This window comes from Hyperolius riggenbachi, chromosome 4 (assembly GCF_040937935.1).
Source record: "Hyperolius riggenbachi isolate aHypRig1 chromosome 4, aHypRig1.pri, whole genome shotgun sequence".
Classification (NCBI taxonomy): domain Eukaryota; kingdom Metazoa; phylum Chordata; class Amphibia; order Anura; family Hyperoliidae; genus Hyperolius; species Hyperolius riggenbachi.
Genome location: NC_090649.1, coordinates 378,063,233 through 378,090,285, shown reverse-complemented (window position 1 = coordinate 378,090,285; position 27,053 = coordinate 378,063,233). Strand labels below are relative to the sequence as shown.

Here is a 27,053-nt window from a genome sequence, read left to right as displayed (position 1 = left end):
TCAGCAATTACAAGTGCTTGTTTCGATGGCCCTTAAAGCGGACCTGAACTCAGAACTTCCTCTCTGCTCTGAAAGATACCCAACAACATAATAACCTTTAAAGAAAAACATTACTTTGTTACAGCCTATACAAATCCTGCAATACATCTGCAATGTGTCTACTTCCTGCTTTCACAGAAGCAGACATATTGTTAACATCCTGTATTTACAAATGAGCTTATCTATTGTGGCAGTCTGCTGACCCAGGGGAGAGATCAAATTGCAACTTGTGATTAGGCACATATGTAATTAGGCTCTAAATACATACAGGGTGCATTTCTCTATGTTTTCCTTCTGTCCTGTGCAAGAGTTCAGGTTCATTTTAACAGTAATTTCTGAGAAGTCATGAAATTTCGAAGGAAAAAAAAGTAATTTTACTAAAGGAAGGACTGTGCATAGAAATTTCACTGACCAGTCTAGACCAGGCACGGGCAAACTTGGCCCTCCAGCTGTTACGGAACTACAAGTCCCACAATGCATTTGCCTTTATGAGTCATGACTGTGGCTGTAAGACTCCTGCAATGCATTGTGGGACTTGTAGTTCCTTAACCCTCCTGGCGGTTTCTCAAAATCCGCCAGGGGGCAGCAAATACGTTTTAAAAAAAAAAAAATTTCTTCATGTAGCGAGACGAGGTCTCGCTACATGATAGCCGCTGCTCAGCGGTATCCCCCCAGCCCCTCCGATCGCCGCCGTCGGTCGGAGATCAAGAGATCCCGTTCAAAGAACGGGATCTCCTGGAGGGCTTCCCCAGTCGCCATGGCGACGGGGCGTCATAGGGGACTCCGATCCACCCCACAGCGCTGCCTGGCACTGATTGGCCAGGCATCACACGGGGTCTGGGGGGGCGGCTGCGGCGACGCGTATAGCGGCGGATCGGCGGGTAGCGGCGGCGATCGGGCACTGCACGCAGCTAGCAAAGTGCTAGCTGCGTGCAGCAAAAAAAAATTCATGCAAATCGGCCCAGCGGGGCCTGAGCGGTGCCTCCCGGCGGCATAGCCCGTGCTCAGCACGAGCTTACCGCCAGGGAGGTTAACAGCTGGAGGGCCGAGTTTGCCTATGCCTGGTCTAGACACAGGTTACAGCCAGGTGAACAAAATATTTCATAGGGAATTAGTCAGTTCCTAACAGAAGGTTGAATGGGGCTCACCCAGAACATTCTTAAAAAAAGCACAAGGCCTATAAAACAGCACAGCAGCTACAGTGAGTATAAAAAAAAAGTGTACACACCTGTTAAAATGCCAGGTTTTGGTGACGGAGAAAAAGACAACATAATTTAAAAACTTTTACAACCTTTATAATGATCTATAATCCATGCAATGAACTTGATCAATAAATATGTTATGGGAAATAATATTAAAATAATGCATAACAGAAGTTTTCACACTCTATTAAGTGTGTGTGTTGGGGGGGGAAGGGAGCGAGATAAGAATATGCAGGGCCGGTTCTAGTCACAATGGGGCCCAGGGGCAAAATTAACCTGGGAGACCCCCAACAGACACCTCCCAACCAAAAAGTGGCATTAGGGGCCTTTGTTGGAGCCAAATTTCCCTCCTGGGCCCCTGAGCTGGCTGCTGGCCCTCCATCCCAACTAAACTGTGCTCCCTGGGGCCCCTGCAGAGTCTTTGGCAGTGTAGCGTCTTACCTGCCTACCAGCACAGGGGAGACGCTACTCTGCCAAAGACTCTGCAGAGGCCCTGGGAAGCAACAGTTAAGATAGGGGAGAAAGCTTGGGGGCCCCTACAGGCTCTGGGGCCCTGGGGCAATTGCCCCCTTTGCCTCTATTGTAGCGCCGGCCCTGAGAGTATGTATACTTGTCTGGTATTTCTTCCAGCATCCTATAGTTCAATAGCTCCCTCGGTATCTGTCTGGTCCCCTCCGTTCTGCCGATGTCAACCCGGTAGTAGCAGACTACTAGTCACGTGCCTCCTCAATTGTGCTCCCATTACTTAACAGTTAGTTAAAGAGACACTGAAGCGAAATAAAAGATATGATATAATGAATTGGTTGTGTACTATGAATAATTACTAGAAGTTTAGCAGCAAAGAAAATATTCTCATATTTTTATTTTTAGGTATACAGTGTTTTTTCTAACATTGCATCATTCTATAATATGTGCAGTTACACAACACTCAGCATTCAAAATGATTCTTTCAGAGCAGTCTGTGAACTAATGACCTCTCCTCTGGCAGAGTAAAAGACATTTGTTTACTTACAGTTGAGATAATAAAAGTCAGATAACAGCCCTCTCCACAACTTTGAAAGTCGCAGAGCTTAATTGCTTTTTTGCATAGAGATAACAACTGGAGTTTCTTAACTCTTCCTGTACTGGAAACAATTAGACTGATGTATCTGATCTTAATGTTTTATTTCTTAGCTGTACTACACATACAAATCATAGTATCATAATTTTTTTTTCGCTTCAGTGTCTCTTTAAGGCTTGTAACTGCGCTGACACAGAAGAATACTCCAGACTACAGGAGTGCGAATAAGGAGGCGCGAGGCCGCACATGCGCAGTGGTACCAACTAAGCCGAGTTGTGGGCTATACAGCGGCAGAACAGAGGGGGCTGAATGGACATCAAGAGAGCTGATGGACTACAGGCGGCTCGAAGAAGCCCCAGGTAAGTATAAATCCTCTTCTTCCCCTTGTGACAGGTACACTTTAAACTATAGCCTCATACACACTCGGGACACGTTGAGTGCACAGCTAATTGTATGTTTTTTTCTTTGTACTTCTTACCTTTACAGATTTGTTTTTGTTTTTTATGTTTTGAAATGATTTATTGTGATATATTTTTTTTTTTTTTTACATCAGAAAAAATTGTTTTTTGTTTTTTAACCTGGATGTGTTCACTTTCTTTTATCACCACTGTATATATGATTGATATCAGGTGAATGTAATAGTAATTATAATAAAGCAAGATGGGGCTATATTACAGTTAGAGAGGAGAGTCGTATACAATTCTGTTTCCATCACAAAGTGAAGTTTGATAAAATGTACAGCGTTAAAGCAAACCTGAAGCAAAAATAAACGTATGAGCTAATGAATTGTATGTGTAGTACAGCTAAGAAATAGAACATTAGTAGCAAATAAGAGAGTCATATATTGTTTTTCAGTACAGAAAGAGTTAAAAAAAAAAAACTTCAGTTATCTAAGCAAAAGGGCTTCTCTGAGCTATTTGACCTGTTGAATACAGTCCTGTTTTCTGAAGCACTTAAATGTAAGGGCCTGTACACACTGCTGCTCTTGCGCTGCGCTCTTCAAATCGCATGCGTTTTTTAATCGCAAGGTCTAAAATAATAAAAATCATGAAGACCTGTACACAATGGTGCGATTTGCTTTTTCTATTCTCATGAAGGCTTGCGATTTAAAAATCACATGTGATTTTAAAAACGCAGCGCAAGCGCAGCAGTGTACACAGGCATTAATAGTAGTACAGTATTTCAAAATTTTGCATAATTTTTCGTGCAATTTTCACGAAATTTCGTGCTGACTTTAGAGGTTAATAGTAATGCCCCCATACATGCTGTTGCTACCAAAATGGCTACATATGTTAAGCAGAATAGTGAGTACTACCGTGTTTCCCCGAAAATAAGACACTGTCTTATATTCATTTAACCTTCAAAAAATGTGCTAGGGCTTATTTTCGGGGAGGTCTTATATTTTCCGGGGGTAGCCATCACCTTTAGTGTATACAGGCTGATTCCCCCTCTGCTCCCTGCTAAATAAGCCCCTGTGGCTGTTAGACTTGCAGATCCCCCAAGCAGCAGACCTGCTCCTGCCCGCTTTACAACTTACACTGTCCTGGCCCTCTCTCCCCCTTAACCCCCCGATCATCCCCCGGCCCCCCACCCGCTCGCAGGCTTGAACACAGCCCAAGCGGCAGACCTGTTCTCCCCGTCCCCCCGCCGCCTCGCTTTACCATAACGCTGCTAGCACTCGTGGCCCCGTCCTGCAGAAAATCCATATCCTCCTGTTTATTGCCTGCATAATTCACACACCGCAGATTAGCGGTGACGTGTGGTAAAGGCAGCTAATGTATCCAATAAGAGTGCTGCCCTATACAGGAAGTAAACAAAGAACACTTCCTGTATAGGGCAGCGTTCTTATTGGATACATTAGCTGCCTTTACCAGACGTCACCGCTAATCTGCGGTGTGTGAATTATGCCGGCAAAAAACAGGAGGATATGGATTCTATGCAGGACGGGGCCAGGGGCACTAGCAGCCGGGAGGTAAAGCGAGGCTGCGGGCGGGCAGGCGGGGGGACAGGGAGAACAGGTCTGCCGCTTGGGACTTCTTTTAGAGGCATGCAGGCTAAATATTACAAGGGCTTATTTTAGGAGTAGGTCTTATATTTTGAGCACACTCGAAATATTTACTAGGGCTTACTTTCAGAGGATGTCTTAAATTCGGGTAAACACGGTAGCCGACCCGCGGCGTAGCATACGCCACATAAGGGGGTAGCGGCCAGGAAGGGGGTATTGGGCACAGCGGTGGGGAGGAGGGTCGGACCCCCCCTCCCTCACCTGGGTCCCCCATGTGCTCTCCCCCTCCAGCTTAAGTTTAGCAGAAGCCGCTGCTATTAGTAAAGAAGAGGCATCGGGTGGGGATGACTCACCTCTTCCGCGTTCCAGCGTGCGTTCCAGTGTCGTCACTTCCTGCAATGCCGCCCACTTACAATACAGTGGGTGGCATGGCAGGAAGTGACGACATTGAAACGCACGCTGAAACGCAGAAAAGGTGAGTCATACCCACCCGATGCCTCCTCGCCGCTGTGACCAATACCCCCTTCCTGCCTGCTACCCCCTCTAGCTCGGAGACGCCAACTCACGGCTGGGGGGGGGGGGGATGAGTCTAGGACCGGCCCTGGGGGCAGGGCACTACTTCTTCTTGCTTCAAGGTTGAAGCACGTAGTGTAATATATATATATATATCACAACATTTTTTTTTTCAAAAAGACCCTGTAGTTTTTGAGAAACTCTATTTTAAAAATGCAAAGAAAAATGGTTTTCAAACGGTCATTTTTCTAAGTTTAAAAACCATTTTTTACTTGCATTTTTAAAATTGAGTTTCTCAAAAACTACAAGGTCTTTTTGCAAAATTATTTTTTTGACTTGTGCCCACTATTCTCCTTAACACATGTAGTATATACATTTTGGTGTCAATAGCATGTATGGGGGCTTTGCTATTCACTGCTAAAGTCGGCAAGAAATTATGCAAAATTTCACGAAATTTGATGCGAAGTTACGAATGACTACACAAAATCAATTGAATTTGCAAATCGTAATTACGTATAAGCATAATTGCAAAAATGTACGCAAAATTTAGCGAAATCGTAATTTGTTGATTACGATCATCACTGATAATTTCTTACACTATGATTGTAGGAACAGAAAGATAAATCAGTGCAGAAAGACAAACATGTTAAAATAAGTGGAAATGACAACTGAAAAATACATGAATCTGCATGCGTTCTGGGTTATGCACAGTTCTGTCTGGTGTTGCAGGGTCACTGATCCCTTGTTTTGCTTTTTTAGTTACAAGGCTTTTTGGTTCATTTCAGTCCCAGACAAAAGCCTAGTGGTTGTGGTTCATTGTAGCTTAAAGGGAACCTTAACTGAGAGGGATATGGATGTTTCCTTATAAACAATACCATTTGCCTGGCAGTCCTGCTGATCTCATTGACCAAAGTAGTGGCTGAATCACACACCTGAAACAAGCATGCAGCTAATCCAGTCTGACTTCAGTCAGAGCACCTGATCTGCATGCTTGTTCAGGGGCTGTGGCTAAAAGTATTAGAGACACAGGATCAGCAGGAGAGTCAGGCAACTGGCATTATTTTAAAAGGAAAAATCCATATCCTTCTCCGTTTAGGTTCCCTTTAACTAGGTACTCTGTGGTTCTCTCAAAGGTAACTCTCAGGAACCGTTACCACTGTAGCACAAAATTGACCTTTTTTTGTCCATTATGCTACATTGAAAAATTGACGGTTGAAAACAGATCCGCAATGGATCCATTGCAGTAAGCAGCTGGAATGTATAATCCATCGCTACTGGCCAATACTACAGGAGGACTGTATACTTAAAAGCCATATCACTGACAAACCGAAACTTCATCTATTGTAGGGCCCCCAATCTTAAGAATATATTGGCACCGAGTTGTGTGTCTCCACCCTCCGGGATGGGTAACTCATGGAAACAACCAGGGTTTCTCCCATGTAGGGAATGCAATCAGTGCAAACTAGGAATAATTAGGTGGGTAAATAGCATTACTTCTTTTGCTAATGGGAACACTTTTAAAATCAGGGAGTTTGTTACATGTGCTACCATGTTTGTAATGCATTTATTATGGTGTAGTTGTGGATTACAATACATTGGAAGGACCAGTAGACCATTGAATATGATGTTAAAACCAGGATAATTAACATAAAATTGGAACTCCTGAATTATTTACTGCATTCTACTATATGTCACTACAGTGCCTCTGTAATTTCCACAACAGCGCTATCTGAATGAATGACTGACTGTCAGGAACACGAACCTGACAGTCTCTGTTACAATCATGGTGGAGAGACTGCTTTAATCTGTGCCAAGAATCAGTGGACAAAGCTTGGAATAATTGTATCATTATCATTCAGAACATTATCTGAACAATTTCACTTCAAAGTGACTGTCCTCCATTAGACCTCATTCCCATCCTTTGCATTGATGTGCGCATTCCAGTGTGCGATATTTGAGGACATCAGAAGTGCAGAAACTGCACTGACTGACACAGGGGTGTAACTTAACCATCCCCTGCAAAATGTGTCAGTTTGCCCGCCTCCACAGTGCTAGGTGTGAACAATACCCCCCCCCCCCCCCCCCCCGTGCAACATGTGTGCTGCCCCCTCTCCCCTCAGATTTTGTACACCAGCGCAGCAGCATTGTTTTCACGAGTGTATATGAGGATCTGTCACTACTATTAGCATATAGATTTGTATGCATCAGTGTCCTCCATGCTTCCCGTCCCACACTAAACTGTAATAGATTCCTTAAACATTAACTAGGGTGGAAACAGCTAAAAGGCAGGTAGAAAACAAATCGTACGAATTGTAATGATCAGAAATGCAAGAATCCAGTATGTTGGCAGCAACAAATGCCCAAATGTTGTCCTTGGTGTCTAATAAGCTTAGCTTCAACCGCAAAGTGGAGACGTGAATGTCTCTTGTCTTCTTCACTTTCTGGGGTGAGGAGAGGCATATCGAGGGTAGGTTCTCAGGGTGGTGAGCACATATTGCAACTAGCCAGACAGTGGCTGCCAGCATTGTGCTTGCTGCAAAGAGTACCATTGCTGCACGGATGGGAACCCTTCCAGGCGTAGGGGTGTACATTGGCATTGTACTGATGCTTCTGTCTCGATCCATCTAGAACTCGTCTGGTACCAGTCATGATCTCTAGTCCGCGGGCGTGGGACCCAGAGGTGGGGCTTCCTTCAATGGAGATGCGTGATCCACACTGGTGAGTTGTCGGTTAGTACCGCAGTTCTAGTCACTGCCTGGACTGTCGCAGGGGGTCCGTAGGGTGGGCCCAGTGACTTCAACTTAAGGAGGGCCTTCACCAGGACTCCAGGTTTGAATGGGTGGGTCAGTGCACCTGTTGGCAAAGGAAATAATGAAATATCACCACAAGCACTGTTTACATTTTCAATCAATTTTGCCACATATGCCTCTTGTATTTGCTGCAAGTCTTTACCTATCAGAATTAATTGATTCATTGTCCATGGGTTTGGGAAGGATCTCCACATTAAAATTTCAAAGGGAGATAGCTTGGATCTTGGATCTGTAGTCATTCTGACATCAGCAAAATAGCAGGTAAGTACTGGTCCCCACTTATGGTAGGTACCTTCAGTTGCCTTCCTCAGTTTGTCCTTCAGTGTGCAATTCATTCTCTCAACAACACCTGCACTCTGGGGGTGGTAGGGTATGTGGACCTTCCAATCTATAGTCTGTTCAGCTATGGAGTGTGAATGGGGTTCCGTTGTCAGAGCTGATTCCGATTGGGCATCCCCACCTGGGAATGATTTCTTTGCTCAAAATTTTTGCTATAGTTTTTGCATCCTCTTTTCTTACCACAAAAGCCTCCGGCCATCTGCTGAACCTGTCAGCATTACCAAAAGAATTGTATACCCATTTGTTGCCTTTGACGTGTGTAAATTCAATTTGTAATTCCTGAAATGGCCCTTGTAGTGGCAGTAAGTGTTCATGAATGATAGCCTACTTTTCCCCCCTGAATATTATTTTGAGCACAAGTGAAATCCTAGTTTATGTGACTTGCTTTAAAAGTTCTGCAGAAAACCTTCTACTTAACTCCTCTATGATTTGCTTGAGTCCCTTGTGGCCTAAACCATGTATTTGCAGTATAAGAATGGGTGCTGCTTTTTTGGGAATTCTTACCACTCCTCCCTTTGACCATAGACCATTAGCGTCTTTGGTCAGCCCTTGGGTAGGGATAATCACAGATATACAAATTGTTCTGAGTTCATGCAAAGGTATGCAATTTTTTAATGCAAATGTATGCAGCTTGAAAATGGACCAATCAATTTAAACCTGGGTCTAAATTGACTGGTCCATTTTCAAACTGCATACATTTGCATAAAAATGTGCATAATTCCAGAACAATTTGCATCTCATTGATCATCCCTACACTTGGGACTCCCAGTAAGTGATGACTGCTGGTGTTGCAAATGTCTGGAGTTGGGACAGCATAATATTATTTTCAGGTGTGAGCGGTACCAGCGGTGCATTTAGAAAAACCTCAGTAGCATGATTTAATGCGATATGAGTATGGCCCAGTGCACACCAAAACCGCTAGCAGATCCACAAAACGCTAGCGGTTTTTGGTGCGGATTGCGAGATTTGGCCCAGTGCACACCGAGCAGATTTGGATGCAATCCGCTGGCCGCATCCGCCTGAAAATCCGCTTGGCTAATGTATTTGAATGGGCTGGTGCACACCGGTGGTTTGAGGTTTTTAGCAAACCGCAAACTTGCAGCAGGAGGCACGTTTGCAGTTTGCCAAAAACCTCAAACCGCCGGTGTGCACCAGCCCATTCAAATTCATTAGCCAAGCTGATTTTCAGGCGGATGCGGCCGGCGGATCCGCTCGGTGTGCACTGGACCTTACACGCTGGTCTGCTAACCTGCAAAATCTGGGCTAGAACACCCTGCTTGGTGTTTGTGGGTTCTTCCCATGTTTGCATGGGTTTACTCAAGGCACGGCTCCCTAACACTGCAATGCAGCCCCTTGAGAGTGTCCAAGTGGTTGCAGCTTTTGAGCGTTTGAGTCCGACAGGAGAAAAGCGCTATACAAATGTTCAGATTATTATTACTCCCTCATCCCAAAAACATTAGGATAAATGAACTGGGTTTCCCAACAAAGACTTGTCCGATGACTATGTTGCAGGGAGCAGGTTTTGAACTTCTCTGAGAAAAAGTCAGTGAGGAACTGGGGATGCTCAATAATATGCTAATAATTGCTGAGGCAAAGGTTATCTGCGTTTTATGCAAATGTACGCAGCTTGCAGCTGTACCACAGAAATGCTGTGTAGTTAATGATTTTCATTTCAGTTCCAAAATGACATTCCATGTTAACATTGTATGAATCCCTAGAATAGTATCTGCTGGGCTTTCCTCTGGGTGAAGGCAGTATTCATCTGAGCTGAAAGCCAACACCGCCTTTACCCAGAGGAAAGCCCAGCAGAGACTATTCTTCCTCCACCAACTAAGGAAGTTCAGTATGGCCCAGGAGCTTCTGACAAGCTTCTAATCCGCCAACTTAAAATCTGTCCTCTGCTCCTCCATCCTGGTCTGGTATGCTGGCTCCTCCACAAGCAACAGAAAGAAATTGCAGAGGGTCATCAGATCAGCGGAGAGGACCTTTGGGAAACCCCTCCCCCCAGTGGACCTCTTCTACAACTGGAATCGCCAAGGATCCCTCTCACCCAGGCTATTGCTTCTTCAGTCTTCTAACATGAGGCCAGAGGTTTTGAGCCATCTCCACTAGCACCACAAGGCACAGAAACTCTTTTTTTCCCCTCGGCTGTCAACCCCTTCAACTCCCTGCAAACAACCATCCTCCTGGATTACTGGACTCTGGATTACTTGCTGTTACATTCAGTCTGATATTCAAGAGTCTCTGAACCCTCACGGATGACTCTAAGCAATCTCAGAGAGTTTGTTGGAATTTAAACTACTTCAAACTGCCATAGGGCACCTTTTGTATCTCTGTGAGCAAAAAGGGTTAAATCACTTCCACCCAATCACAGAGATCAGCAGGAAAGGCTGTGGGTGCACTATAAGGGTTACCATGTCCAGCAAACACAACCTTACGGTCAGATTTCTTGAAAACAGCAGCATACAAATCTCCAAGGATGGTGGAAACAGAGCCATGAGATAGGACAGCATTCTCCTATAATGTCTTCACAGAGCTCATGGTAGATTTTAGCCCACTCCTCTTCAAAGAAACTCTGTAAAACTATTCAGTTACCTTGACTGCCACTTGGTAACTAAAAGCTTGAGTATCTTTCAACGATTTTCTTTGAAATATTTTTAATGACCAGAGAAGGATAACAGAATTATAGTGACATGACTATGTTCTCCAACATGGGTTACATAAAGCTCACATTAACATGTTGTAGTCATGTGCAGCTAGATTAATGGGCTAAATTTCACAATGGCTCTAGCTCTAGCCAGCCTAACTACGGACTCATATTGATTGAACTCTTGTTGTTTTTTAAAGGACGGACACCACGCTCTGTAACTTAAGAGTAAGAGAAGAAATAGAGGAAAGGGGAAATAAAGGTATAGATAAAAAATGGAGAGAGTAAGAAGGATAAAAAAAAGAACAGAAAGGTCCTCACCTCACCACTCTGGCTCTTCCACACCTCCCCAGCTAATGAGTATTAGGAATACTCATGTAAGTTAAAGGACAACATTTAAAAGAACATGGAGGCTGCCATATTTATTTCCTTTTAAACAATACCAGTTGCCTGGCAGTCCTGCTGATCTATTTGGCTGCAGTAGTGTCACACCAGAAACAAGCATGCAGCTAATCTTGTCAGATCTGATAATAATGTCAGAAACACCTGATCTGCTGTATGCTTGTTCAGGGTCTATGACTAGAAGTATTAATGGCAGAGGATCAGTAGGATAGCCAGGCAACTGGTATTGCTTAAAAGGAAATAAATATGGCAGCCTCCATATCTACTGTATCTTGCTACAGTTGTCCTTTAAAGGGACCCCAAGGTGACAGACATATGGAGGCTGACATTTATTTCCTTTTAAACGATGCACACAGCCCTGGCTGTCCTGCTGATCCTCTACCTTTAATACTTTTAGCCATAGACCCCGAACAAGCATGCAGATCATGTTTTACTCTCTGACAAGATTACCCGCATGCTTGTTTTAGGTGTGAGATTCAAACACTACTGCAGCCAAAGAGATCAGCAAGGCTGCCAGGCACCTGGTATTGTTTAAAAGGAATTAAATATGGCAGCCTCTGTGTGTCTCACCTTAACCATGTTTCAGTAGAAAAGAACCGCACTCCAGTGTGTGGAAATGCTGGTGCTGGGCTCCCAGGCTGTACAACAGAATAATATGAAGGAGTCCGCTCACAGGCTTGAAGGAACAACCAGTGTCAGTTTTATTGTCCCATCACATATAAACGTATGTCTTTCTGCTTCTTGCCTTGACAAAGGGGACCCTGAGTGGTCCCGAAACGATCGTCGGCCCTTGCAGGTCGGATATGTATTGCATGTGTGTGATGGGACAATAAATCTGACACTGGTTGTTCCTTCAAGCCTGTGTGTGGAATCCTTCTTCATATTATTCACCTTAACCATGAGCACCATACTCATTTTTCATGTATCATAAAATCGGTGACTCTCTCCTACCTTCACCTCCTCATATTGAGGCGAGCTATGGCTTGCTTGCATAGTAGAATGAAGTAAATTATTCCTTTATTATCCTGGTTCATCAGAAAAACTATAATATATACAGTATATATCTGTATACTGGTATGGAGCTCCACCCTTCCAGTGATATCATAGCCTAGGCTTTGAGGTCATAGCAGAGTTGCAACGCACCCAAATGGGAATAAAAATGTGTGCTCAGTGGAAATGGCTCTGTAACCCAACAGGGCCAAAACATTGTAGCAAGAGATCAGCAGCACCACATTATTGTATTCAAGCTCTTTATTGCATAACAAAAACAGAGAGGTAGCCATAATCAGCAACAGGCGCTGTTTCAGAAGTGGATTCCTAGTACAAGCTTTGCATGTCTTTGTTTGGAAGTCCTGTGTAGAGAGCACTGCAAAAGTCCAGCCATGATGTGATGAAGGCATGAACTAGGGTTGGAAGATCTGCTGGAGGTATGAGGTGGTTAACTTTTGTGATATTCCTCAGAAGACAAAAGGAATGTTTTGCAACAGATTTGATACCTGAATATTAATTCCTCATCAATCAGTACACCCAGGCTGTGCATAAGGTCTGAGTTGTTCAGGTCTTTGCTTCCTATCCTTAGTGGTGCTGATTGAGACTGGAGCTGCTCTGCTGTTGAGCACCGACCCCCGACGTCAAGAACCTCAGTTTTGTCAGCATTTACTTTAAGCCAATTATCATTGCCCACTCCTGAAGCTCAGCTAAGCATGCCTTTATTTGTGAAGTAGGGCCTGTCATGCCAGATTTAAATGATAAATATAGCTGGGTGTCATCAGCACAGCAGTGGTATGTCAGACCATGCCTGTGGATCATTTTCCTAAGTGGTAAAATGTATATGGTGAACAGCAGAGGGGACAGTATCGAGCCCTGGGGCACATTATATTTTAGTGGCATAGTGTGTCACCAATAGTGTTCTTGATGACTGTGGTCCCAACTGCCTTTGGATCATTATTAAGCTTCTCCTGTCTAGTTGTGGGCTGATCCTACACCTTTTTCATGATCATCCTCACCCCATGAGTCACGACAGAGCTCCGCACCTCAAGATGGTCTGATTTTTCAGAAGAAACGAAACTACCATAAAAATTACTAACTGTTTCTTCGTAAACAGGGAAAAGTACAAATTTAACAGGGATCAGATAATTATTTCCCACACTGTTACATAGCCTGACTTTTTAATGACTTCCAAACCATATGATAAAATGAATCTTTATGTAAAGCAATCAGCCCTAGGAAATTCCAAGATGTCCATATGTTTAAGCGGCTGTGCGCCTTCCGGTGTACTTTTAGATTTCCCACACCCTGAACAAGAATAAGGCTGTTCGCCTGTGTGGAGTCTCTGGTGTCTAGCAATAAAGCCACGTTAAGCTCAACGTAAAAAACGCAAATAAGTGAATTCCTCCGGACCTTATCCACTTGTCGGGGTGCTGAAGTGTGCTGATGGGTGAATTTGGATTTACGACTTTCAATAGCCCAAATATGAACACCAACACTTGTTGATGAAAACATTTCCCACACTCTGAACAGAAAAAAATTGCTCGTGTGAATTCCCTGGTGTGTTAACAAGTTTCTTCTCTCAATGAAACTTTTCCCACACTCTGATCAGAAATAAGGACGTTCACCTGTTGTGAATTTTCTGGTGTCTACCAAAGTTTGTTTTGTCATTGAAATTTTTGCCACACTCTAAACACAAAAAAGGACGCTCACCTGTGTGAATTCGCTGGTGCGTAAGCAGGTTTTTTTTCTCATTGAAACATTTCCCACACTCTGAACATGAATAAGGACGCTCACCTGTGTGACATTTCTGGTGTCTAAGAAGATCTTGTTTATGCATGTAACATTTCCCACACTCTGCACAGGAATATGGACGGTCGCCTGTGTGACTTCTCTGATGTGCCTGAAGAGATCCTTTTCGAGTGAAACATTTCCCACACACTGAACATGAAAAGGGACGCTCACCTGTGTGCATTCTTTGATGTCTGTAAAGGGATCCTTTCCAATTGAAATTTTTCCCACACTCTGTACATGACCATTGCAGCTTATGTGACTGTGGGTTCTGGTGCGCAGCAAGTGATGTTTCAGACATGCTGCATTCAGTATTTGCTAATCTTTGATATATCGTGTGTGTAGTATAATATGATGTGCAAGAAGATCCCTCCAGATTATATGGTTCTGTTCCTGTATCGGCTTTGTGGCGTGGCTCATGGACAACTGAGGAGACAGCTTTTGATTTCTCAAAGGACTCCTCACCACTAAAGTGAGCCGCTCCTCTAGCTGCACTGGAACCCCTGTGATGTGTATTTACAGTAATGTAGATTTCTTCTGCAGAACATTGTGTGACGCCATTATCTTCTGCAGCATCATCTGGGTGCGACATAAGAGGTTCCATTGTATTGCTCCCGACTTCATCTCCCCCTGCTGGAGGGAAAATATTTCTGTTACATTTCTGCAGTCATATAAATATGCATATTAGTCACCAGTGTTACAAAGCTCTATCATTGAAGTGGACCAACCACATGTGGACCTTTCATATGGTGTACAGTATCTCCTCCTCATTTGTTGGTACTATGATGTTATACTGAGGAATGGAGATGGGCCTTTCATATGGTGTACGGTATCTCCTCCTCATTTGTTGGTACTATGATGTTATACTGAGGAATGGAGATGGTCGTTTCATATGGTGTACAGTATCTCCTCCTCATTTGTTGGTACTATGAGGTTATACTGAAGAATGGAGATGGACCTTTCATATGGTGTACAGTATCTCCTCCTCACTTGTTGGTACTATGATGTTATACTGAGGAATGGAGATGGACCTTTCATATAGTGTACAGTATCTCCTCCTCATTTGTTGGCACTATGATGTTATACTGAGGAATGGAGGTGGGCCTTACATATGGTGTACAGTATCTCCTCCTCATTTGTTGGTACTATGATGTTATACTGAGGAATGGAGATGGACCTTTCATATAGTGTACAGTATCTCCTCCCCATTTGTTGGTACTATGATGTTATACTGAGGAATGGAGATGGGCCTTTCATATGGTGTACAGTATCTCCTCCTCATTTGTTGGTACTATGATGTTATACTGAGGAATGGAGATGGGCCTTTCATATGGTGCACAGTATCTCCTCATTTGTTGGCACTATGGCGTTAGTTACTGAGGAATGGAATTAGAGAGGAGTGAATCTGCTGCAATGTCGGTTGCCGCTTTTCTCGTTTACAAATATCAGAATTTAGTACATTGTAAATCTGATTTTTTTTTTACTTCAGACAAATAATACTAAAATTGTGCAAATGTTTTGAGGAGCCCTGGAAGCTTTGTCTATCCAGATAAACGCCATTTGAAATCAAAGATAAAATTGAATATTTACCCCAGCATTTTAGCTCTTCTTCTTCCTTTTTGATTGTTCCCAGCATTACACCTTCTTCTGTAGACCTAGAATTTCCTTTCACACAGGTCTCTCTTTCCTCTTTCGTTGCCTCCATTTCATCACTCTGCGCGGTCTTCTGCTCACCCCTCACATATGTCTCTTCTTCCTCTAGTTTCATTGATTTTAATTCTGCCTAAATACACAAAATAGCTAAGTTGTAGATACAAATTTCCAGGTGGAGAAGAAAGTCATCTGAGATGGTCTGAATATGGTTTAAAACTTAATCCTTTAGTTCCATCTACCTGATAGTGGTGGGGGATGGAGGGATCTTCCTGTGAACAATCCTGGGAATAAAGAGAACCTGTACTTCTCTCTGGTGGGTTTCTGTAACTGAATACATTTGATACATCTGTAGGAAACACAAGCAATGAAGATTTGGGTGGATCTAGGTGGACCCTGTGCACTGCTCTCTCCTTTACAATAAAATAAAATCACCTCTTACCTGGTGATGTGAGGGGCAGTTGATTCTCCAGCATGGTGTCATTGTGTCCTTCTAAATATTGTACCTCCTCATCTTCATCTTTTTTAAACATCTTATAGGTCTTCTGATCTTCTATCAGAACATCCCCATCTTTATCTTTCTGTGCCTCCAGACATCCGTCCACATCCTGTAATGCATGGCATTTGGCACAGTGAGACATAATATATGGAAGGGGTTCAACTGTCAAATCTGCTGGAGATTGATGTCCCAACAAGGGCACCCAATCGTAATCTCAAATGATCTTAGGCTACAACCGATCACAATTAATAAGTGGTCTGGATGGAAGATTTAGCTTGCAAGAGGGGCTCCTCTCCCTACCAGCACCTACTCTTAATTGCTTGACAAAAATTAAAGGAAACCTAAACTGAAAAAAAAATGAGTTTCTCTTACTTGGGGCTTCTACCAGCCCCATGCAGCCATCCTATGCCCTCGTAGTCACTCATGGCTCTTCCAGTCCCCCGCTGCCAGCTAGTTTTGTTTTTGCCGACTGAGAGTCGGCCGGCTGCCATGCGTACCTTTGTACACATTCCAGCTGGTGCAGGAAGCTATCATGGACATTACCAAATACATTTTACGTATTGCAGGTGCAATGCGTAACATTTTACGCATTGCAACCGTAACGCATAAAAATGTACGTGTTAATGTCCACGATAGCTTCCTGCACCAGCGGGAATGCGTAAAAAGGTACGCATGGCGGCCGGCTAACTCCCAGTCGGAAAAAACGAAACTAGCTGGCAGCGGGGGACCGGAAGAGCCATGAGTGACTGCAAGGTCACAGGATGGCTGCATGGGGCTGGTAGAAGCCCCAGGTAAGTGAAACTCATTTTTTTTTCGGTTTAGGTTTCCTTTAAACTAGACATGATCGTACTTTCAATTGATAAACTGGAATTCTACTGACGTCGATGAATTGAGGTTAAGGTGGTCAAATGATCACTGGCAGGTATAGCCAAAATGACTGTAATAGTGAACGGAAGGGATTCAAAGTTGGCCCCTGAGATCCCAAAAGGGCCATAGATTCTAATAAAGATCTAGGGAGTATAACACAAATGAAAGACAGACAAAATGAAAGATGCCTTGATGCACGAAGCCTTACTAGTGGATTATCACTTTTGTGCTACCAGCGCATCACGTGGCACTTAGGAGCGCATGCTAGCTGACAGGACAACGCTGTGTGTTAATAGTAACTCGCAATTTGTGGTACATTTACCACGGCTTCATGCATCAAGCTTAATATCCCAGAATTCCAAGCACTGCTCACCTCTACCACCAGGAGCTTAGTAATCTTGCTGGTGATTTCCAGAATCTTCTTCTTCTTTCTCTTGTGTATCAGAGAGTGACTTGGAGGCACCATGATGGTCACATGACCACCAGACCTTTCAAGAGGAAAGACCTGTATTAATGTATCAAAAGCAGGGTCAGGTGACACTCCTAGAGTCCCCCTACCACCCCAGTCAGGTGTGTTCAATCAACAAAGGAGGATCCGCAGTCACAGCGAAGTAGTAAAAGCTGGTATACTTTATTGAAAAACGCCACAAAAAATGACACACATAGGACCAGGAAATGACTGACGCGTATCGGGCTCAAAATCTGCCCTTAATCATAGTCATACAGATTCTGAAAGAGGCGGGGACTTTATAGCAGAAGGAAGAGGGAGGGGAAAGCCCCACACCCAATTGTCCTGAAAAAAGCCACAACCCCTTAAAGAGAACAACATACATCTTGTAATGAAAAACAACTGAATAGTTAAATAGAAATAGTGCATCATTACAAAAGTGCAAGAATGTAGCAAAATTTGTAAAAAAAACATCTAAATATTAAAATTTCATACAAATGGTACAGGTAAATATAAAAACTGGCAACTGAAAGAAAACTGTTATTTCTTAACTGTCATATATTAAACTGATATCCCAACGGGTGTTTAGGCCATCAGGAAAACGGGTACCCATGCAGTGGATCCAGAACGCTTCTCGTTTAAGAAGAAGCTTCTGGTGGTCGCCTCCCCTGAATGGGGTGACCACTCTTTCCACACCCTGAAATTTAAAGGAAGTCATATTCCCACTGTGGCAGTTCTCAAAATGTTTGGAAACAGCTGATTTTTTAAAAGTGTTCCAGCTTGTCGCACAGTAGTGTTCACCTATCCTCGCTCGAAGATTGCGGGTGGTGCACCCCACATACTGAATGCGACAGCTGGTGCACGTAATGACATAAATTGTATGTTTAGTATCACAATTGATGTACTGCAAAATGGGAAAAGACTTATTAGTGGTATATGAAAAGATAGAAGTACCTTTATGATGACACTTGCAATAATGACATGTGGTAAAACTACAGGGGTAGGATCCTACTGTTCTTAGCCAAGTCGGAGTGCGTATAGAAGCTGGAAACCTGAAAAGGCTGGAGGACAAAAGGGACCCTAGAGTGCGTGCTTTACGGGATGAAAAACGGCACCCTGCATCTAAAACTTGTTTAAGTTTCAGGTCTGAATGTAAAACAGGGAGATATTTTTTGATGGTATCAACAATATTTTTATATTCTAAACTGTATTCTGTCACAAACGTGACAGCACCCTTCCCTGTTCGTTTTTGTCTGACCTTACTGTTATCCAAAAGTTCGGCTCTAGATTTTTTAACCACTTTATTCCGACTGGTCTTTAAATGCTTATCTGTATATCCCCTCTGTCGCAGTCTACCTTCAATCAGACTGCACTCCTTATTACCAAAGTGGAGCAATTGCGAATTGCTCTAACAAATTCACCTGTCGGTATGGCATTGATTGTATGCATGGGGTGACAAGAGTTAGCTAAAAGGATAGAATTACCACACAGTCAGGTGTGTGTTTTATAAATAGATATGAGTTACATCATATGGAACACAGGCCTCAAAGTTAAGGCAAACAACATTAAAGCAGTACTCTGCAATGCCAGGTCCATAAACAACAAAACAGCAGTTATTCATGATCTAATAGAGGCTTCAGATCTAGCTTTAATTACAGAGACATGGTTGGATCAGAACTCAGGACCCACTCTCGCGGCTGCGGTACCAGACAATTACTCAGTTTTACACTGTGAAAGGCAAAACCGCAAGGGAGGAGGATTAGCTCTGTGCTTCAAATCCAGTTTGAATATTAAACCCCTTGCTGTAGCCCCCACCCACTCTTTTGAATGTCTGGCAGCCCAGCTCTCAGCTGGAAAAAAAATAAACATACTGCTTGTCTACCGACCCCCTGACGCTGGCTCAGCTTTTCTCAAGGAAATAGCAGAACTTGTATCTTGCATAACACTGAAACACCCTAGGTGGATAATTCTGGGAGACTTTAACGCATGGGTCGATACACACTCTTCCCAATTTGGAACTAAGCTACTTCTCTCCATGAATGAACTGGGCTTCTCTCAAGCCGTCAACCTCCCTACCCACAAAAAAGGACACACTTTGGACCTCATTTTCCATTCAGAACTCCTAATATCCAATGTGGAAATTGATTCAGTAGTTTGGTCAGACCACCACACTGTCCACTTCACCTTTACAGCACCGGCTACAAAACACCAAGTGAAAGAACTAATAAAATATCGTTCCTTGAAAGGTTTGACACCCCAACACCTTCAGAACATCCTCAATCTAGGTGGACTGACAGATCACAACTTAGGCCTTGAATCCATGGTCCTTAAATATAACCACGATGTCTTAGCCGCTTTTGACGCCATAGCTCCCTTAAAGATTAAACGTTCAGCACCATTACATCACGCTCGCTGGTTTGACAACTCTATAAAGGAACTAAAGAAACAGGGACGCAGACTGGAACGAAGGTGGCGCAAACATCAGTCTCCTGACGACAAACTCTCCCTAATTGCTCACCTGAAAAAATATCAAACGATGATTAACAAAAAGAAGTCCTTATTCCTATCTCACGAAATTGCAAATGCAGCCAACAGACCTGCCCAACTCTTCCGCACGGTTGACAGTCTCTGCAATCCATCTTGCAGGAAATCCAGCATCAGACCTTCACAGGAACTGTGCGAGAAATTTGCCCACTTCTTCTCAGACAAAGTCTCCTCCATACGATCTGCCATTCAATTCACAGCCCCGGAAACCCATGCTGAGCCATGTAACAGGTGCAAAAATAGCCTACCACCATGGTCTGATTTTAAGGTAATCACTGAAAAAGACATCTTGGATAACCTCTCAAACCTTCGCCAGACTACCTGCGATCTGGACCCTGGCCCCACTAAGTTCATGTTGAAATCCCCTGAACTATTTACACCGGCATTCCACAAAATAGTCAACGGCTCCTTACAAGAAGGGTGGTTTCCCTCTACTCTGAAAGAAGCAATCATCAGGCCTCTACTCAAGAAACCATCCTTAGACCCAGATGCTCTAAACAGCTACAGACCTGTCTCAAACCTCCCCTTTCTGGGAAAAGTTATTGAAAAGGCTGTCTACCTCCAACTTGAAGCCAGGCTCTCCAGAAACAACATCCTTGACCCTCTTCAATCTGGCTTCAGGAAATATCACAGCTGTTAAACAGCCCTCACCCAGATTTGCAATGATCTGCTCATTGCAAGAGACAAGGGTCAATGTTCCATCCTGATTTTGCTCGACCTCTCAGCGGCTTTTGACACAGTCGATCATGAAATCTTGCTCAACAGGCTACAAGAGTACTGTGGCATAGATGGCATTGTTCTCCGGTGGTTCAACTCCTTCCTGGCTGGCAGAACACAAAGGGTAGCCTTAGGGCCCTTCCTCTCCAACCCTGTACCACTAAAATACGGTGTACCTCAGGGCGCAATATTATCCCCTTTACTTTTCATCATATACATGCTGCCACTTGGAGAAATCATACAAAAACATGGCCTGACATATCATTGCTATGCTGATGACACCCAGCTATATTTTTCATTCAAACCTGACGTCACAGACCCTAATCCACAAATAAATGCATGCTTAGGTGAGCTTCAGGAGTGGATGAATAATAATTGGCTAAAACTTAATGCTGACAAAACTGAGGTTCTTGTTATCGAGGGCCAGGGCTCAACAGCAAAGCAGCCCCAGTCTCAACCAACACCGCTAAGGATAGGGAGCTCAGACCTGAACAACTCAGACTGTGTGCGCAGCCTGAGAGTACTGATTGATGGGAAATTAAGCTTCAGAAATCAAATCTCAGCTGTTGTGAAACATTCCTTCTTGCATCTAAGGAATATTGCAAGGATTAAACACCTAATTCCTTCAGAGGATCTTCCAACCCTAGTTCATGCCTTCGTCACATCAAGGTTAGACTACTGCAACGTCCTCTACACAGGCCTGCATAAGAAAGACTTACTCCGCCTGCAATTAGTACAGAATGCCGCCGCAAGGCTGTTAACGAGCCAACCAGCCATTGCCACATAACACCAACCTTGTGCTCACTCCACTGGCTACCGATAAAATGGAGAATTCTGTTTAAGATTGGCTTACTGACATTCAAATCCTTGCACAATCTAGGCCCTGGATACCTGAAGGACTTGTTGCAACTGCATCACACCCCCCACAATCTTAGATCAAAAGGACGTAACACCTTGGTCACCCCCAGAGTCCACCTCAAAACCTTTGGAGACAGAGACTTTTGTCATGCTGCCCCTACACTTTGGAACTCCCTGCCACACCCAATCAGGACAGCTCCATCCCTGGAAGCATTTAAGTCTAAACTGAAAACCTACCTCTTCAGTCTGGCATTCATGAACATCTGACTATCTCCTCTGTAACACAACCCAGCCTGCAACCCTGTATTAATCTGAGACACAGCTATGCGCTTTGAGTCCTATGGGAGAAAAGCGCTTTACAAATGTTATTGTATTGTATTATTGTTGTATATGTCCCTCCCAGAATCCTCCTCACCTCTCCAGTCAGCAGGTAGATGATTTCCAGGGCAAGGTCTAATATTCTTGCATTTAAGTGACCACAGTCCTCCATCCTCAGTCATGTGGTCAAGTGATCTGTACAGGAAGCAGTTACTGTAGAGGAATAATGAGCTTAAAATTATGTGGGCTATTTCAGGATCAACTGTATTACATGTGCTGGACGCACAGTATGGTATGTGCCGCCTCTCATGCTAAACTTTACTGTGGCCTAATTCATCAAATATACTTCTAGTACTAGAATGTCCCTCCAGCCACATATACTACTAATAATAGTATGCCCCCCCCTCATTAACATATACTACTAGTCCTAGCATGTCCCCCCAGCCACATACAGTATACAGGTACTACGGTACTACTAGTCCTAGCACGTCCCCCCAGCCACACATACTACTAGTCCAAGTATGTTTCCCCAGCCACACATACTACTAGTCCTAGTATGTTCCCCCAGCCACACATACTACTAGTCCTAGTATGTTCCCCCAGCCACATGTACTACTAGTCCTAGCACGTCCCCCCAGCCACACATACTACTAGTTCTAGTATGGTCCCCCAGCCACATGTACTACTAGTACTAGCATGCTCCCCATCCACATATATTACTAGTTCTAGCATCACACACACACATATATACACTATTAGCACAAGCACCCCCCAGCCACATATACATATACTTTTAGTCCTAGCATGTCTCCCCAGCCAGATATACTACTACTAGTCCTAGCATGTCTCCCCAGCCACATATACTACTAGTCCTAGTATGTCCCTACTGCCACATGTACTACTAGTCCTAGCATCGCACTACAGCCACATACACTAACAGTCCTAGCATGTCCTACCAATCACATATACTACTAGACCTACCATATCCTTTTAGTCACATGTACTACTAGTCCTAGCATGTCCCTCCAGACATAAATACTTCTAGTCCTAGCATGTTCCATTTGTCCCTCTAACCACCTGTACGAAATACTAACATGCCCGTTCAGCCACAGTCCTCACATGTGCCTCCAATCACATACACTACTAGTCCTGCCATGTCCCTCCAGTCACATACTACTAGTCCTAGCATGTCCCTCCAATCACATATACTGTGCTACTAGTCCTAGCATGTCCCTTCAATTACATATACTGTGCTACTAGTCCTAGCATGTCCCTTCAATCACATATGCTGTGCTACTAGTCCTAGCATGTCCCTTCAATCACATATACTGTGCTACTAGTCTTACCATGTCCCTGTAATCACATAAACTACTAGTCCTACCTAGCATGTGCCTCCAGTCACATATACTACTAGTCCCAGTATGTTCCTGTTACTACATATACATTACAATGTCTCAGCATGTCCAGACACATACACTACAAACCCATTTGCATTTTTGTTATGTTTGTTACATGTACATGGAGTCACAGCATGTTCCTTTAGTCATGTGTAATATTAACCCCAGCAAGTGGCTCCAGCCTCATTTACTTCAACTTCCAGTGTATCCCTCCAGCTTTGGGTGTTTTACCTGACTTGTGAGCTACAAGTCCCAGCTGTCTCCCCAGCTATATGCAATGTATATTCCAATATAGCCCTCCACACAAATGTACTGTCCTTCCATTCCTCTGCGCTACAAGTCCCAGAATGTCCTAGTAGCTGCATGTACTGTACATTGCAGCATATCCTTATCCCTCGACCCACGTGTACTGTCCTTCCATTCACCTGCACTATGACACCCTCCATGTCCTACTAGCTGCATGTACTGCAATTAAGTCTTCAACCTGCAACATGTATTACAAGTCATATGTCCTTTCAGCCACACGTCACACTGAGTGGACACGGGGGTGGGGAGTGATTGCGTGTAAATACAAAATATCTTTTAATTATCACCTCCTCAGCCGCCAAATTTAGCAATGGCTCCTCTGTACTTCCTCCCAAACTTCTCGTCTATATTTCTCCTCTTCCTTTCTATGTACAATCTTCAAGGTATATGTGAGATCCCCATCTTGTGGATAAACAAGGCACTGCGGACTTTTTTTTTTACATTGCCTTTAAAAGGCCCTATAAATAAACATATCAATTTAAAAGTTGAGAAAAAGTTTGGTCAACATCATTTTTCAGTAGGAAATTTCATATATTTACATAGATCTTTCAGGCCCAAATTTACATCACAGGATCCTCTAGGCACAGATGCCTTGGCACCCTAGACTTTGGCTTCCATGAACCTACAAACACACACTGGGCTTGATTCACTAACCGATGTAATGACAAATTTTCCAACCCATCATATTTTGCATCTTCTTGCCATAGAGGCAGGGCCGGATTTAGGCCAAGGCCCCCTAGGCCATGGCCTAGGGCACCACAGGAGGAAGAGCACCAAAGCAGCAGGCTAAACTGGTGCAGCATTTGTGAGCTTGCAAATGCTGCAATGCAAGGAGGTCAGGCGAGCGCCTGACTGCAATACTCTCCTGCCAGCCACCTGTGCAGCAGCCACCTTCCTCTCTGTGCACGACAGCATTGCAGCCAGTGGCTATGGACTTGGGCAGCATTGGAGATGGAAAGGAAGAGGAAGCTTCTGCCCTGGGGAAGAGCAGAGAAAGTAGTGACACTGATGGCTGCTGCGGTGTGAATGCAAGCTGGCTACCTACACTGAAATGTGTGTGTGTGGGGGGGGAGTTAAGGGAGTCATCTGGCTACCTATACTGGAGGGAAAGGGGGAAGGAGTCATCTGGCTACATATACTAGAGGGAGGGGGAGGAGTCATCTGGCTACCTATACTGGAGGGGAAGGGGGAGGAGTCTATTGGCTACCTATACTGGGAGGGTCATCAGGCTACCTATACTAGAGGGAAGGGGGGAGGGGTCATCTCACTACCTATACTGAAGGGGGGGGCGACTGGTGACAGTGGCCTAGTGCGGTAAAGAATACAAATCCGGCCCTGCATAGAGGACAGTGTATGACTGTGTAGGCGTGGCTCCTCTCTGTTAACACGCCTGTAATTTTTTGCAACCACAGATCCCATTGAGCTAGAAGGGGGATTGTTCCCTCCAGGGGGGGTTATTAGTTGAGCAAGAGGGGGGATTGTTCCCTCCAGGGGGGGTATTAGTTGAGCAAGAGGGGGATAGTTCCCTCCAGGGGGGGGGGGGGTTATTAGTTGAGCAAGAGGGGGGATTGTTCCCTCCAGGGGGGGTTATTAGTTGAGCAAGAGGGGGGATTGTTCCCTCCAGGAGGGGTATTAGTTGAGCAAGAGGGGGGACAGTTCCCTCCAGGGGGGGGGGGGTTATTAGTTGAGCAAGAGGGGGGATTGTTCCCTCCAGGGAGGGTTATTAGTTGAGCAAGAGGGGGGATTGTTCCCTCCAGGGGGGGTATTAGTTGAGCAAGAGGGGGGATAGTTCCCTCCAGGGGGGGGGGTTATTAGTTGAGCAAAAGTGGGGATTGTTCCCTGGGGGGGGGGGTTATTAGTTGAGCAAGAGGGGGGATTGTTCCCTCCAGGTGGGGTTATTAGTTGAGCAAGAGGGGGGGATTGTTCCCTCCAGGTGGGGTTATTAGTTGAGCAAGAGGGGAGGGTTCTGTGTGAGAATAGGGTTTGGTTGGGTTGCATTTTCTGATATAGATAGGTTGAAGTCAATGGTTAGGTTGCACTTTCTGATAGCTATACCTATAAATAAGTGCAACCGGTTGCAAAATCTGATAAAGTTGCAAAAAATGTCACCACACCGGCACTAAGTGTTAGCGCCGGAGTAAAAAAGAGTTTTCGGGGGCTAAGCTGGTTAGTGTGCCTTATCTGAGGTTAGTGACTGTGCCTTATCTGAGGTTAGTGGGCCTTATCTGAGGTTAGTGTGCCTTATCTGAGACAGTGTGCCTTAAGTAGCTTTGTGCACACTAAATAGCTTTGTGCACACTAAAAGATGGACAAAGCTACATCGCACACTGCAAATAAGGCACACTAACCTCAGATAAGGCACACTAACCTCAGATAAGGTTAGTGCTGCAGTTTTTGCCCACTAAGTGATAAGGCACACTAACCGGCTTAGTGCCGGTTAGTGAATCAAGCCCACTGTATGTTGTATAGTATGCTGGCTGGACCAGCTGTCCCTTCTCCCCTAATTCCTTTGCCCGTCATAGGTAGCTAGGTGCCCCTTAGTATTAGGCAGCCAGAGGTACCCTCAGTAAGTATACAGTAGCTAGAGGTTTCCCCGACTAAAGGGAGAGCTCTTCAGTGGAGTGCCGGGACCTGGGTGAGTAACCTTTCATTTACACTCGCACCAGGACTCTACATAGGGAAGGAGGAAGGGAGGCTCCTGCACAGTAGTCATTTGTGCTGTCTTTATTTACACCTCATGAAACAGGGAGTGGCATGCCTTTCCATCATCAGGCGCCTGTAGGCAACTGCCTACAGTGCCTTATGGTAAATGCGGCCCTGACATCAGTTCCTGGTGATGGAGTCACATCATATGGACCTGAGGAGTATGAATGGGTACTACCTGGGTAACAATAACAGCTGGTCTATGTATGATGCAAGAGGAGGGGCTGTAGCAGGGGGCTGCCTAGAAAAGCTCTGGAGGGGCCTCTCAATGGTCACACCTTTTCTTTTGCCTAACCCGATGACCATCACAGCCCAGCGGCTTAACTTGCTCCAAGCAGGTTATTTCTGCCCTGCGCTGCACATGACCAGGGCACCGCCATAGACAATGTTATTATGTCAATGGCTGTGCAGTAGTGTAATTCGGGTGCTGGTGATTGCCGGGCCCCAAATTACTTCACCCTCCGAGTATCTACGGAATTGTAATTAGCACCGCCTGAAATCTGAGTGGCAGCAGGGTGAGCTGTCATCAGTGGTGCTCTCACGAATGGTCGTGATCACGGGTACGCGTGATTCACGGCCATTTTTCCGCATCACGAAGACAGTGATCCGGATGCCGTGATCCGCATGGATCACGACATCGCGTCAAATCCGGATCACGGCATGCGTACAAAAAGACGGGTCACGACCCGTAATCACGGCCGTGATGCGGCCGTGATACGGATTTTTCCCAATACATGTCACTGGGCCAATCAGAGGCCCCTGACGCAGGCTAGAGCAACCAATCACAGTAGGGGAGGCTACATGCGGAATTTTATGTCCGCATTGCCTACTGATACGCATGCGCAGTTAGTGAGTACTGGTACCCACTGATACACATTGAACAATACGTCACGTACATACATGCGGATTTTTATGTCCGCATTGCCTACTGATACGCTTGCGCATGCGCAA

The 27,053-nt window shown here is 44.5% G+C and overlaps 1 protein-coding gene across 8 annotated transcripts; it reads right to left on the bottom strand.

Annotated features, from left to right (window-relative positions):
* Window positions 1-6,940: 6,940 nt before the first annotated feature.
* LOC137504095 (gastrula zinc finger protein XlCGF57.1-like) lies at window positions 6,941-23,753 on the bottom strand. 8 transcript variants are annotated; one of them, XM_068232073.1, is made up of 8 exons: window positions 23,687-23,753; window positions 21,794-21,909; window positions 17,185-17,316; window positions 15,888-16,053; window positions 15,688-15,794; window positions 15,386-15,578; window positions 13,802-14,428; window positions 6,941-7,672 (listed from the first exon to the last, which is right to left on the bottom strand). In XM_068232073.1, the coding sequence occupies exons 2-8, from the start codon at window positions 21,866-21,868 to the stop codon at window positions 7,512-7,514; spliced, it is 1,461 nt and encodes a 486-aa protein (XP_068088174.1). In that variant the 5' UTR covers window positions 21,869-21,909; window positions 23,687-23,753; the 3' UTR covers window positions 6,941-7,511. The 8 variants fall into 8 exon arrangements, with proteins under 8 accessions (XP_068088174.1, XP_068088179.1, XP_068088171.1 ...); XM_068232078.1 differs by having other exon boundaries at window positions 13,970-14,428; XM_068232070.1 differs by lacking the exon at window positions 6,941-7,672 and having other exon boundaries at window positions 12,281-14,428.
* Between the last annotated feature and the right edge of the window lie 3,300 nt (window positions 23,754-27,053).

What these genes read in the sequence shown, in the direction of transcription:
- LOC137504095 (XM_068232070.1), bottom strand. Translation starts at nt 21,868, where the DNA reads ATGGAGGACTGTGGTCACTTAAATGCAAGAATATTAGACCTTGCCCTG. An exon ending in CTAAGCTCCTGGTGGTAGAG is followed by an intron (nt 16,054 to 17,184) that starts GTGAGCAGTGCT and finishes CATGCATTACAG; the next exon opens with GATGTGGACGGATGTCTGGA. An exon ending in AGAAGAGCTAAAATGCTGGG is followed by an intron (nt 14,429 to 15,385) that starts GTAAATATTCAA and finishes TTTTCCCTCCAG; the next exon opens with CAGGGGGAGATGAAGTCGGG.